The sequence below is a fragment of the Vigna unguiculata genome, chromosome 7 (genome assembly GCF_004118075.2).
Source record: "Vigna unguiculata cultivar IT97K-499-35 chromosome 7, ASM411807v1, whole genome shotgun sequence".
Classification (NCBI taxonomy): Eukaryota; Viridiplantae; Streptophyta; class Magnoliopsida; order Fabales; family Fabaceae; genus Vigna; species Vigna unguiculata.
Window position 1 is genome coordinate 24199827 of NC_040285.1, and position 13805 is coordinate 24213631.

Sequence of the window (13805 nt, forward strand, 5' to 3'; positions counted from 1 at the left end):
AATCTATTTAACATCATCCAAAAAATACTGTTGACAACGAAAATTCTTGGTAGCATTGGCTGAGAAATAGTACTACTCTACATTGACAAAAAAAAAATAGTAATGTCAACTAATAGATAATCACGATCAATTTCAGTCTAAAACTAACTCTTTCAACATCAAACAAAGAAGTTAATGTTGAGTACACAATATTTTAACCTAAACCAAATTGACAGCATTCACGATCTCCGTCATGAAAAAAAAATGTCCCAACCGAAACCAAATATACAAGCAAAGTGAACAAATGAAAACGTGAAAAGAAACTACACTTTCTACTATTCTCTAATTTTAAATAGTAAAATCATATTTTAAATTTATAAAACTACACTTTCTTTTGAAATTCTTTATTCAAAACAACGTATTTTTATCACAATATCTTCAAAATTCCATGTAAAAAATAAACTCTGCTTCTAAAATTCTTTATCGAAACACACTCTTAAGGAATCAATCACCTTTCAAGTAATTTGTATGGGAAAAACTCTCTAGGCAACTAATGTTACAAACGGGGAGGGTGAAAATTTATTCCCCAAAGAAGCTCGGGCAAAAAAATAAGCTTCCCACAAATTATTATAATTGAAAAAAATAATAATAATTGGGGGAAAAACTAACCTATGCAGACACTGAGCCACTAGATAAGATATCATTTACATCACCAAACTTATGATGTTTGTATACTTCAAGCAGCAGTTCCCTACACGGGACAACGGCCCCAATCTTAATGCATGCCAAAAAAGCACCGGAAAGCTTTCTGTGAAGACTATAAGCTTCATCAGGTGGAGGAGTAAGCCTGTGCTTGAGCATTGTTGCCCCAAGATGAGAAATGCTTTGAGTAATGTTGTTTGATCGGAAATCAAAACCACCAGATCTTGAAAATGGCAAACCCACAATAAACCCAGCTTGGACGTGGGCATCTAGCATGACATCTGATTCCATTCCGGTGAGGAACCCAAGTCTCCTCGACATCTCAATCACCCCATCGCTATCACCATTTGCACATGCTAGAACCTAATCAATTATGCATCATAAACAGTAATAAAAATCCAGAAGAATTTGCTGCTCAGTTTAAAATCCTCACTTTAGTTACTAGGTTGGGACCAAAAAAAATTGTCATGTACAAGTGCAATAAATTGCCATGTAGGCAGTTTGGGAAACAAGTGAGGAAAAGTTACGTATATTTATAGCATTTTTATATCATTAACATATGTGTATTATGATATAGGCAAGTCCGACTGAGTAAAATAAAAATTAAACATAGGAAACAAAACAATGAAGATTTCAAACCTCAGCTTAGTTATTCATATAGAGAGATTAATTAGAGAGAGAACCAACCATTCTTAAATAATCATCAACGAATACTTTAGGGTAATCTCGTGCTGCTCCAAAATCAATCAGGTTGATTGTCTTTGTAGCTTCATCAAATAAGAAATTACCCCAATTAGGATCGGTCTGCATTAAAAACACCCTCAAGTTAAGAAGAGATCACAAAAATCATGTGTGAGAACTATGCACAGATAGAGTGAAGTTTTTCCGTTTAAATCTTAACTACTTTGTCATATTCACTCAAGTCTTTTAACAGTAATATATGTTTACTTCACACCTGAACAAGATAGATAAACCAAAATTCATCAGGCATACTTCAAATTTCATATGCATGGACCGGAATTCTCCAATTGGTGATGCTAGAGTCAGTATGTCAACAAGAGCCATTAATATTTTACTCGTGCACACATATAAACACAAGGCAGAATAACATGCCTGCATAAATCGGAATACAAATAACTCCATCAGTGTGAGTTCTAATAACTTTTTGCCAATATGATTACGAGTTTCCTGGTCCAGGGATGCCACTTTGTCAATTGTAATTCCTGTAGCAAGAGAAAACCACCCCAGGTTCAAAGATAAGTAAAATATTTAATTCCCAAGAATATCATTCTACTTATTTGATCTGAATGCTGTAAACAGTTTGATTGTCAAACTAAAAATGAAATCAAGAATTCATAAATATTTTCCCCCCAACGGAATAAAAAATTTGAAGTAATAAGGAAAGCATCCCTTGTTTAATGAACAGGACAAGTAGCATCTCTCAACAAGTACCAAAGAATGATTAAAAACATCATGGACAATTTTTTGTTCATAAAACCATCTGATTAAAGGTGACAATTTCTCCAAACATAATTATATAATTAATTACATGAATTTTCTTATAGTTAACAGACCTTTCTTCTCACTTTCAATGAATTACAAAAAAAAAAAAAGAGAAATAATTGAGTAAATGGCTACCAAATCAGATTATGAGATAAAATAGGAGCATCTAAAGGGAAAATTTGCTATCCAATTTGGAAAACTATATCTTCCACACAAATAATAACTACATATATGTTGAGAGCATTGTCATTTAAACAGTATGTTAAATATGTTTTTATTCTTTTACATCGCTCAAGTGTGTGAGCAGGCTATGCAAGTTATGGTACCAGAAAACTGCATGTAAAGATGTATAGAAAAATGCATCAAAAAGAAGTGGTTAAAGTTCTTATAATTACCATAAACAAGCTCGGTAGTTAATACTCTTTTACTTGAAATAGTATCCACAACTATTGGAACATAAAATCCATCAACCCCAGCAAGAAGATCTCGGAACCGCTTCTGATTCGCTGCCTCCAACCTATAATCACACTCACGCGATAATTCTTCTTTGGCCACCTAGAAAAATTACAGTAAGAACTTAAAAAGTAAGGTTTAGCATATAGACGTATAATTGTCAAATTATGGAGACACTTTCTACATGATAGGCAAGAGACTCTAGATCAATACTACATGGTTCAATTTAGGGCAGGCTACATGGAACATTAGATGGATGTTTGAAAGGTGAAGAGGCAAAAAGAAAGCGGTGCTAATTCAAGAGTTGCAAAAGTATGCACACAGATTAAACTATTACAGATTGGATATGGTTTAGGATCTCACTGATGAATCAGAAGGCATACCACTCAATGAAAGGAAGAGAGGGGGCTAAGGGATCCAAACCCCTACAGACAAGACAGAACATGTGTGGGTTTAAAGACTATGAAAAGAGAATATTGATATAAACATACAACTAAGGATGCATGAATTGATTAAATTAATATTAATAAATACGCACCTTTATAGCTCTGTCAAGATAAAGTCCTTTAGGAATTAGATTTGTGTAGTTTAAAAGAAGCTTCACATTCTCAATGTCACTATCAATGCTATCTGCAACACCAGGGTACTGAATTTTCATTGCAACTTGCATGCCATCCTTCATGACAGCTTGGTGCACCTAAATTCCATGAGGACCCGCATTAGGGAATATTATTAGACTATGCAGAAGTGCTTCAATATAAAAGCTGCTTGATATTGCTGCTAGGACATTTTTAAGAAATTGTCCAGCTTAAAATTATATCAATCATAAGAAAAGAATTATAGCAAAGTTTGGCATTCTTATTAGAGTAACTTTTAAGTGAGTATGAATCCAAAGTGAATTAGAGAGTCCAAAGTCAACTCAGCCTAGCTTTATGGAAATCATGATTGAGTTTTCAAAGCTCATTACATTAACATATTTTTATTTGCGACTGATATCAACATGATACCACGTATTGGGAAAATCTAAGTCTCATCTGCTAGATATAGTGTCAAAATCTGATAGATAAGTAGGACAATCCTCTTCTTACAAATTAGTTTTTGTAAAATTAAATTAGATCTAAACCACTTTCTTAGATGGTACCAAAACCTATCCCTCCATCCATTAAAATGGTCATTCACCACATTATTCACATACCAAACCAATAGTGTTGTGTATCGGGAAAAGTTCAAGCTTTACAATAACAAGAGATAATACCAAAACATAGTATATAAGTGAAGACAATCTTCATCTTACACGTCATTTTTTTAGACTACAAATTAAAGAACTAAATATAATTATAAAAAATTAAATAAAAAGAATTGTAATAGTCAAGACCAACTTCCCAAAAAGTTCACGTGAAAAGATGAAGGCTAAAGAATAGTTTTTATTATACATTTCTACAACACCCATGCAAGAGTTCAGATTTGAATTCTGCACGATGCACAAGCTCACTTATCTATTGCTGAAATTCAACTTGTTATAAGAATAAAGACAGTAATAATCGAACTTAAGACCACTTGATCATAAAGAATAATACCATACCAAAGACCAACCCTCCTAAAGCTTAAGCTGTTAGATGAAGATTTGTGAATGGATCAAAGACACATGATCATAGAGACAAATACCATACCACAGACCAACACTCCCAAAGCTTAAGCTGAATATACATATCTATGCACCAAAGGCACAAAGATCGAAGAATTCAACAAACAAATTGGAAAAAAAAAGGACTCGTTAACATCTAAAGTGAAGTAACAAAAGGCCAAAAGGGGAAAATACAAGGCAGTTTTGAACTTTTATTATTTGAAAAATAATTATAGATGCAGAAATTTGGCATGCAAGAAATAGAAAAACAAAATAAAGAATGTCAAAAAGATGGCATATCTAAGAAGCAAATGTGGCCAGCTGAATCTCCTTGTGACTCCTATTCATTGAGATCTTATGTGAACCTTTTGGGTCAATATATTCAGTTAACTTGGCCTATAGTAAGCTAATGAAAAGCAATCTAATTTTAGCCTCTCGTTCTTTGTCTTGGCAATGGATTTGGAAACAGGCTATCCAACAAAAAATCTCCATTCTTTTACCAATTTTTTACAATTCCCTCCCACTAAATGAGATTTTATAGAGAATTAATGTCTTCTCATTTCACCACGTCTAATGGAGCACTTCACAAAACGATCATTTAATGTTTTTATGAATCTGATTATGCTCATCATGCTTGGAAAGTTTGTGTGCTTATTCGTAAACCTGGTTTCATCATGATGGACCTGCACGATTTTCTAACAAACTTGCTCAAACTCAATATAGGTAGGCAGTTGTTTCTCATTACACCTTGGTGGCTTTAGACAGCTTTTGGTGCTCGTATTCTGAGGTTGGATAAGAGATGGTTCAAGAAATTGGAAATTCGTCTTTCCTAGTTATAATGACATTTCTTGAAATATCTAATAATGTTAATTTTTATTATTATCTAAGTATTATTTTAGTAACAAAACCAACTCTTTCATATCTTTTAACCTACCTAATCCTCAATTTTACCTCACTTTCGTAAATAAATATATTTTGAGTTATATTGATCTAATTTTACAACTAATCCCCATTTTTTGTGTCTATTTATAGATTGGAAACTTTGTTCCAAAAACCCAAACAAGTGAGTGATCTTGAGTAGCAAGAAGAAGTTCAAAAACATGAAAAATATGAAAGAAACAGCCACCGTCGGGCGACACAAGGCCAATGCCAGGCACCAGCCCAATTCCAGGGAGTCAGCGCCTGGCAGACCACAACTAGCGCCAGGCACCAACCATTCCAGAGGCTCCCTGCCTAGCGGCACCTGGAGGTCGTCGGGCGACACACGAAGAACATCCCTTCTTTCTTGGTCTCACCTGGCAGTGGACGACTTCCGTTGGGCGCCTGGCTAAATTCTTTTCCTGAAAATAGCCTCACTAACTGGGATGACATGGTTGCCAAGTTCTTGAGCAAATATTTCCCTCAGTCCAAGGTTAACAAGGGAAAACAAGAAATCTTGCATTCCAGCAAGATGTTGATGAGTCATGGGCCAAGCATGGGATAGATTCAAAGGACTGTTAAGGAAAACTCTCATTTATTGGTTTGATCAACCTACACAACTTAGGGCTTAAATCTCATAGAAAGTTAATGTTGGATGCCTTGGTTGGAGGAAGTATCAAGTGGAAGGCACCCAAGGAAGTAACACTTTCGTCTTTCTCATTTCATTTTAGCATCTTCATGCTTTGGCTATGGTGGAACTGCAATGTTAATGCTCTAGCTTAGGTGTTTGTTGCTTAGATTCTCTCTATTTATGTTGCTTAGATACATTGAATGCCTTAGTTTCATGATTTTTGGGCTGCTTTTGTTTCGTTGCACTGTTGTTGTTGCTTTCCATTGTTGTTTCTTTGTGGTTCCTATTGTGTTGTGCTTTTCACCAACCATGGCAGCCACGTTTTAAGACGTCTGGCGGTTGCCATTTTGGTATGTTTTTCCACCAGGAGACAAGCGGTGACCCCCTGTTTTCTGCCCTTTGGTCTGACTTTTCATGTTGTTCAGTTGTCTGTAACTATTTTCATGAGCACTTATCTTTCAATAAATAGTTCATTTTGGTGGACTGTCCTTTCAATGCCTCCTTATGCTGAATGTTCATTTTGCAAATGACATTTTCCTCCAACCTTAAAAGAGTTAAGATGGCTATCAACAATCCCTCAAAAGGGCGGCAGCGAAAAGAAATATTCTATTCCAACCAATTCCAAACCAAAGAACATGAAAAACAATTCTCTTTGGTCATGCAGTGAAAAGTTGTGAGGGAAAGAAAGGTTAATCTGAAGCCCGGGGAGATCAATAAATTCCAAGTGGAGCTTAATAGACGAGGACGGGAAGCTACCCAGCCACATTCAGTTTGACCTTTGTCAAAGAATTTTATGCCAATGTCACTAACTTTGAAGCACCCACCTTCCTGAGCTATGTGAGGGGGAAAAGGGTGTCATTTGGTGCCGACACCATTAATGAATTCCTCGGCACCCAATTGGTTAGAGATGCAGAGTGTCAGTTCTCACATATAGATGTTGAAGGAGTTTAGCCTGCAAAGCTCCTGGGAGTACTCAACTAAGTAGGAGAACACTTTCATAAGCATACCAACAAGCGAGGTTCCCTCCATCCTCTAGCCAGATTTTGGTCATCCAGTACACACCAACATCTCTCCATGATCCCACGTCTTAAATCTCACATAGGGTCGGGCTAACATCTTTTATACCATCCTTTCCTGTTGAGTGATGGACATCGGCCATTTTTTGCCAACGAGAGTGAGAGGTGTGCCAATGTCGCTGGCAAGGCCACCCTTCTCTGTGTTTTGGCAGGGGTGAATACCTATACACCTCCTTTGGAGAGGCCCAAACAGGAGTTTGACTATGCATACTTCCATACATTCTGCTCGGTTGCTCCTCAACTCCGATAGTGACATCAACCACAAGTCGAGCCTCAACCAGAATCAACCCCAACGTTTGACATGAGGTTGCAAGCTTCGGAGGCCAAAATAGATAATCTTCAGCTATTGGAACCCCAAATGTAGGCCCTATACCATATGGGAATGGCGAACACAAAAATGCTCAGGGGCATCTCACATACGATTCCAGAGCTATACACTCCATCAGTTGAGGAGTTTGCAACTACAGTTGCATGGCCTGGGGCCAGGCTACTTCTGCAGGAGGAGGTGGAGCACCAGTTGTGGGAGATGAGTCTGAAGCTGAGGAGGAGGAGGTTAAAGATGATGATGAGGAGGTAGAGCTAGTTGGAAATGACGAGGATGATGCTTAGTGTTGGAGAGTTTCACCTTTTGCAGAACTTTTTTTGAAGGATGATGCTTTTAAAAAACTATAATCTAAAAGCATAAATTAAACTCAGGATTACCCACAAAGCAAGTCATGCAAAAAGTGAGTCTTGAATTTAATTTATGCTTTTAAATTCTAGTTTTTAAAAGCATCATCCTGTAAAACAAGTCATGAAACTCTCCAACACTAAGCATCATCCTCGCCACCTCTAACTAGCTCTCCCTATCATCATATTCAACCTCCCCCTCCTCCTCAGCTTCGAACTCAGCTCCAGTAGCTGGTACTCCACCTCCTCATGCAGAAGTGACCAGGGCCCCAGGCCATGCAACTGTAGCTGCAAACTCCTTAGCTGATGAAGTGTTTAGCTCTGGAATCATATGTGAGATGCCCCTGAACATTTCTGCATTCGCCATTCCCATCTGGTATAGGACCTGCATTTGGGGTTCCAATAGTTAAAGATTATCTATTTTGGCCTCCAAAGCATGCAACCTCATGTCAAATGTTGGGGTTGATTCTGGTTGAGGCTCGACCTGTAGTTGATGTCGCTACCGGGGTTGAGGAGCAACCGAGCATAATGTATGGAAGTATGCATAGTCAAGCTCCTGTCTAGGCCTCTCCAGAGGAGATGTATAGGTATTCACCCCTGCCAAGGTGCATAGATGGGTGACCAGAGAAATGTAGCCCAGGGTGGCCTTGCCAGCAGCATTGGCACACCTCTGAACCTCGTCGACAATAAAACGGCCAATGTCCATCACCCGGCTAGAAAGGATGGCATAAATAATGTTGGATCGACCCTCTGTGAGATAGAGACGTGGGAGCATGGGGAAATGTTAGCGTGTACGAAGGATAACCAAAATCTAGCTAGAGGATGGAGGGAACCTCACCTGATGGTACCATTATGAAAGCGTTATCCCACAAAGCAGAGTACTCTCAAGAGCTCTGCAGGCTCAACTCCTTCAACATTTATATGTGAGAACTGATACTTTGCATCTCTAGCCAACTAGGTGTCGAGGAATTCATTAATCGTGACATCAAATGACACCCTTCTCCCCCTCACATAGCTCAGGAAGGTGGGCGCTTCAAAGGTAGTTGGCATTGGCATAAAATATTTTGACAAATGTCAAACTAAATGTGGTTGGGCAGCTTCCCAGTCCTTTCCATCCTTGTCTACAAAGCTCCACCTTATAATTCATTGATCTCCCCGAGCTTCAGATTAATCTTTCTTTCCACCACAACTTTTTGTTGCATGACCAAAGAGAATTGTTTTTAATGTTCTTTGGTTTGGAATTGGCGGGAATAGAATATGTCTTTTCTGCTTGTGCCCTTTTGAGGGATTGTTGATAGTTGTCTTAACTCTTTTTGTGTTAGAGGAGGATGTCATCTACAAAATGGATATTCAGCATACGGAGGCATTTCAAGGTTAGCATTGAATGGAGAGAGTCCACGAAAATGAACTATTCAGTGAAAGATAAGTGCTCGCAAAAATAATTACAGACAACTGAACAACAAAGCAAAATGAACAACCCTAAAAGTCATACCAAAGGGCGATAACAGGGAGTCAATGCCTGGCGGACCACCACTAGCGCCAGACGCCAACCATTCTAGAGGCTCACTGCCTAGCAATACGTAGAGATCGTCGGACGCCACGAAGAACTTCTCTTCTTCTTTCTAGGTCTCGTGTGGCGGTGGATGGCTTCCTCCGAGCGCCACTTTTGTTGATGTGGCAAGTTGGCCCTTTATCTTCTTGTTTTCGCGAGGGAAACTCATCTTGTACGTTTTGGAGCTCGAAATACACGTTTGGAGAAGCTTGGAGGCCTACTAGGGCTTGTGGGAACACTCTCTTCTTTCTCCTTGTATCTTCATCTTCTTCCACCTTCATTTTGTAAGCTTGTGCTCTCCATGACAATGAGAGCCAAACCATTTTGTTGGGGTTAGATGTATAGCCGTTGAAACTCCCATGTATTTGTGAATGTATTTATCTTCTTGTTTTCGCGAGGGAAACTCATCTTGTACGTTTTGGAGCTCGAAATACACGTTTGGAGAAGCTTGGAGGCCTACTAGGGCTTGTGGGAACACTCTCTTCTTTCTCCTTTTATCTTCATCTTCTTCCACCTTCATTTTGTAAGCTTATGCTCTCCATGACAATGGAGAGCTAAACCATTTTGTTGGGGTTAGATGTATAGCCGTTGAAACTCCCATGTATTTGTGAATGTTTTGAATATATACATGCTTCTTCTATTAATTGCTAGTATCTTTGTTTCTTTACTTAATGTTTGTTTTGTTTTGACCATTTATTGCATGATATTTGGGTCATTAGGTATTAGGAAATATCTTTTGAAACCTAGACTTAGAACAAGATATCTAATAGAACTAGTATCTAGGAATGGAGCTTGACCCATTAGTTGTCAACCCTAATTCATAAAGCGGGTTCACTTATTTGGGGATTCAAGGAATTGATTCTCAATAAGGAAACATAAGCTCATTCAACTAAGGGATTAGGGTTTGAGTAGACTTGTGGATTGACAACAATAATTTAATGGAGAAGAGTTTGAGTGTTTTATATGCATGAGAGTGAAGTCGGTGAAATCTAACCAAACAATATCAATCCATTGCATTTCTAGTTTTTTCCATACTTTTAAATATCCAAGTTCATTTTTTATCGTTTATGCACAAATTTACTTTCTTGCATATAATCTCAAATTATGGATTCATTCTTTAATTTAAATTATTTATTAATTGCGCGATTATTTGGTATTACACGAGTCTCTTGGGAAACGATATCCCAGTCTTACCGGTTACTACTTGCACAATGTGGTACGTTTGTCAAAGTCTTAACAATATCCATGCTCAGATCAAACCTTTTAAATGTTGAAATGGCTTCGGATAGAGGCATCTGAAAATTTTCTGCCATTCAGATTCACACACTTGCATTGATATCGTTCACAGGGGTGATTTCAAGGACCATATATACACTTAAATATAGTTTCAATAAATTAATCTCCTATGACTGACTATTATTCATTCAGCATATTTTTATGGTGGCTAATTATTGTGGCAACTGGTTAGCTAAGGAGGGTGCCATGCATGATGAAACCTAATCCGTGTAGACTGTTCCATCATGTCAGCTTTAATTGCTTCTTTGGGCAAATGTAATGGAGTCTTTATTAGAAGTTAGCTTGCTTCTTTACTTTTTCAGATGTAAAGTACCAACTACCCACCCACCCCCTAAAAAAATACAGCGAATGTACCTGGCCAATACTTGCAGCAGCTATAGGTTCATAATCAAAACTAATTAATTTTGATGACCAACCAGGACCTAACTCAGCATCTAAAACTTGATTAAGCTGGCTCTTTGGCATCACGTCTGCACCTTGACGGACAATTTCTAATGCAGCCAGAATCTGCAGACAAAAAATTAAGAGTTTACATTTAAAGTCAAATAAAAGTATAAACAAAAGTAGTTTACTGATTCCTCAATGCAGAATATTTTTTAGCAGCTAATACGGCAATCATAACCACAATAAAAAGTCAGAATAGTAACAGTTTCACAACTTAATTAGCAAGTCTGGGATGACAAGCACCATTAACCATCGAAAATATAATTATGGCAAATTTCCTAGTTAGAGGATTTTTATCCATTAACCAGACTTAGGCAGTTATTTGCTATCAAAATCTGCACTTTTGAGATCTGTCTAATCCAAATGAAAAAAGAAGCATGTCTGACTGCTGACGACATGACATGTGATCCATGTCCAAGTACATCATATATAGTTATGCTGTACTGAAGCAAACACTAAAAGCCTATTTAAAAACAATGAAATTAATCCACTAAATACACTAAGCACATGAGATATCACTGAATTTATTCAGCAGCAACTCTTTCCTTGCTTAAATATTTGAAAAAAAAACAATATCCTTGATTATATAACATAAATAGTTTACTTTAATACAATTTCATCATTCAAATTTCTGTTCTTTTCTACCTTGGGAAGTTTGAGAATGTGCAGAGAAGACTAGTAAAAGTCCAAGCTAAGAGAGGAGATCAAAAGGGGGTAGCTCTATCACTAGAGGTACTAAGATAGGGGAAACCAATAAAATCTATAAGTGAAACCATTCAGTATTTAGAGACTGATGGTTTGTCTGTGAACATGATTCACACCGGAACACTATACCCAATGAAAAAGATTGGAAGTTGTTTCTACTAAATTAAATGTCCCCTGCTTAGATTTTTATCACTGGAAATAATATAGCAATGAGTTTCAATTCAATTAAATGCACCCTTAGTACTCAACTTCAGCTAAAATAGGAAGACATCAACAAACAACCCAACTCATCATCATCAAGACACCATATATATGAGAGATGCACATTCAAGATAAATATGTGCACGTCATACCAACTAGATAAGGCTCCTCTAAAGTAACATTGCCTTTAAACCATGCAACGTGTCTCCATCCTTCACTTAATTAAAAGAGAACTGTAATCTTAACCTGCTAAATATATTGCAAGGATAAATTCATAAAGAGACCCCTACTTAACACTCTAGAGACAATCAGACCTAAGATGAGCCTTTTAGATACCAATTAAGCTGCAAGCATAAGAGGCAAGTCACATTACCGGAGCAGGAACAAGAGATTCATCTTGTATACTCAACATCTGCCCAATTTTAAGCGCCGCTCCACGCATTCTACACAGTGCAAGAGCCAAACGTTCCGCATTTTTTTCAGACAAAAACGGGGAAAGTGCAGATTGGTTGCCTTGCGAAGTAGGCGTACCAAAGGCAAGCCTCTTTGCAGATTCCTGAAGTGTCCCCCACGCAAGACCTGCTCCTAAACCAGCAAACCTACAAGCGGATGATAATAACAACAAACAAATGACTTAGAAATGGTAAATGCGATTCATCACAATCCACAGCAGCGAAAGCAACGAATCATCTCCCAGTGATGAATTGTAAATGAAATCAAACAACACTAACCCGAGAGCCCTAGAAAATGGAGTTGCGGGAACCTTCCTCTCCCGCGGCCTTCGTTTCCTCAACGGCGGAGGAGGTGCCACTTCCCCACTCACACCTCGATTAACCGTTTCAGAAGAAGTCACAACCTCACTCTTCTCTTCCTCCGCAGCACAAACATTTGCATCGGAAGCTTGCGGATGATATGCGTCGGAAGGAGAATGGACAACACCATCATCGTCTGTTATTGGTGTTGTAGTTGTCGTCGTCGGTGTTGACTCGGATTGAGAAGGATTACCGTCGGTGAAAAAAACAACGGAACTAGACGGCGTATCAGCATGGTGCGGTGTAGGGTTTGCGGAGGGTGAAGAGTTGGGAAATTGGCGAAGGTTTCCTTTGGTTAGGCCGGTGAGATCGGTGGCGGAGAGGAGGGTTTTCTTGATTAGGGTTTGGAAATCATCGGTTGTGGCGGGTAAAGAGCGTTTGGCGAATTCATTAGCAATTAGGGAGACACCGTTGAAGAGTCTGGTGAGGTCCCTGAAGAAAGAACCCATTATTACTTTCTTAAAACATTCAGAATCGTCATTTCATGTTGCATTGAGTAGTGAGTCTATTCACTACGGAGGCAATGCAAGTTTAGTGGCTCCTTTTGAATTCATGTGCTCAAACCAAACACGTGTACGTGGCCTCTGTCTCCTCCATCGAAATATGGAAGGAATTTTTTTTTTTTTTTATGAGTTATTACAACTATCTTCCTCGTCTTCTCATCTTCCATATAACAACTTTTTTCTTTAGCTGCGTCTCGGACTTAATTTGAAGCTATTAGTTAAATTGAACACAAATAACCATATCAAATGAAATTTAATATTTTAAATTTGTAAATATAATCCATGTTAAAGTGATACTTCAAACAAACTAAACTTTGAAAAACTCCAAAAATATATTTCTAAAAGTGACAAATTAAGGTAACAATAAATGATATCCGATGACAAAATAAATAAGCAAGACACAAAGCAATGCAACTCTAAGATCACACCAACCTAACAGCCTTTTCAAACTTTCACGAAGGAAACAATGCATGAACCAATTTCACCTTACTATATTGTTATGAAACTCGAGTCCTTTGCAAGTTCACAAGACCCAACAAGTTCTGATAAGAAAATATAGAAAATAGCGTTCTGCATTCACTTCATATTGAAGAAAATGAAGAGATGAGTAATGAATTATGAAATTGATAATCCCATGTTATTTTAATAAGATCAAATTTAGATTTTTATAATTTAGAATTCTACAAAATTCTCAACAACTCATTTTTTTATCAAAATCCAAATATATGTTTGATTAT

At 37.7% G+C, this 13805-nt stretch overlaps 1 protein-coding gene across 2 annotated transcripts; it reads right to left on the reverse strand.

Moving 5' to 3' along the window:
- Nucleotides 1-430: 430 nt before the first annotated feature.
- LOC114191765 (protein ABC transporter 1, mitochondrial) lies at nt 431-13143 on the reverse strand. Of its 2 annotated transcripts, none has more exons than XM_028081147.1 (8): nt 12485-13136; nt 12127-12352; nt 10758-10910; nt 3176-3334; nt 2580-2739; nt 1795-1904; nt 1369-1485; nt 431-1044 (listed from the first exon to the last, which is right to left on the reverse strand). In XM_028081147.1, exons 1-8 carry the CDS (start codon nt 13012-13014, stop codon nt 649-651), a joined length of 1851 nt encoding a protein of 616 aa, XP_027936948.1. In that variant the 5' UTR covers nt 13015-13136; the 3' UTR covers nt 431-648. The 2 variants fall into 2 exon arrangements, 1 of the variants encoding a protein (XP_027936948.1); XR_003606008.1 differs by having other exon boundaries at nt 762-1044; nt 1637-1904; nt 12485-13143.
- Nucleotides 13144-13805: the final 662 nt, after the last annotated feature.

Excerpts from the sequence above, each read along its gene's own strand:
- LOC114191765 (XM_028081147.1), bottom strand. The coding sequence starts at position 13,014 with ATGGGTTCTTTCTTCAGGGACCTCACCAGACTCTTCAACGGTGTCTCC. Across the intron at positions 10,911-12,126 it reads AATCTCTTGTTCCTGCTCCG|ATTCTGGCTGCATTAGAAAT; the intron begins GTAATGTGACTT and ends TTTTGTCTGCAG. Across the intron at positions 1,486-1,794 it reads TTGTATTCCGATTTATGCAG|ACCGATCCTAATTGGGGTAA; the intron begins GCATGTTATTCT and ends TTTTTAATGCAG.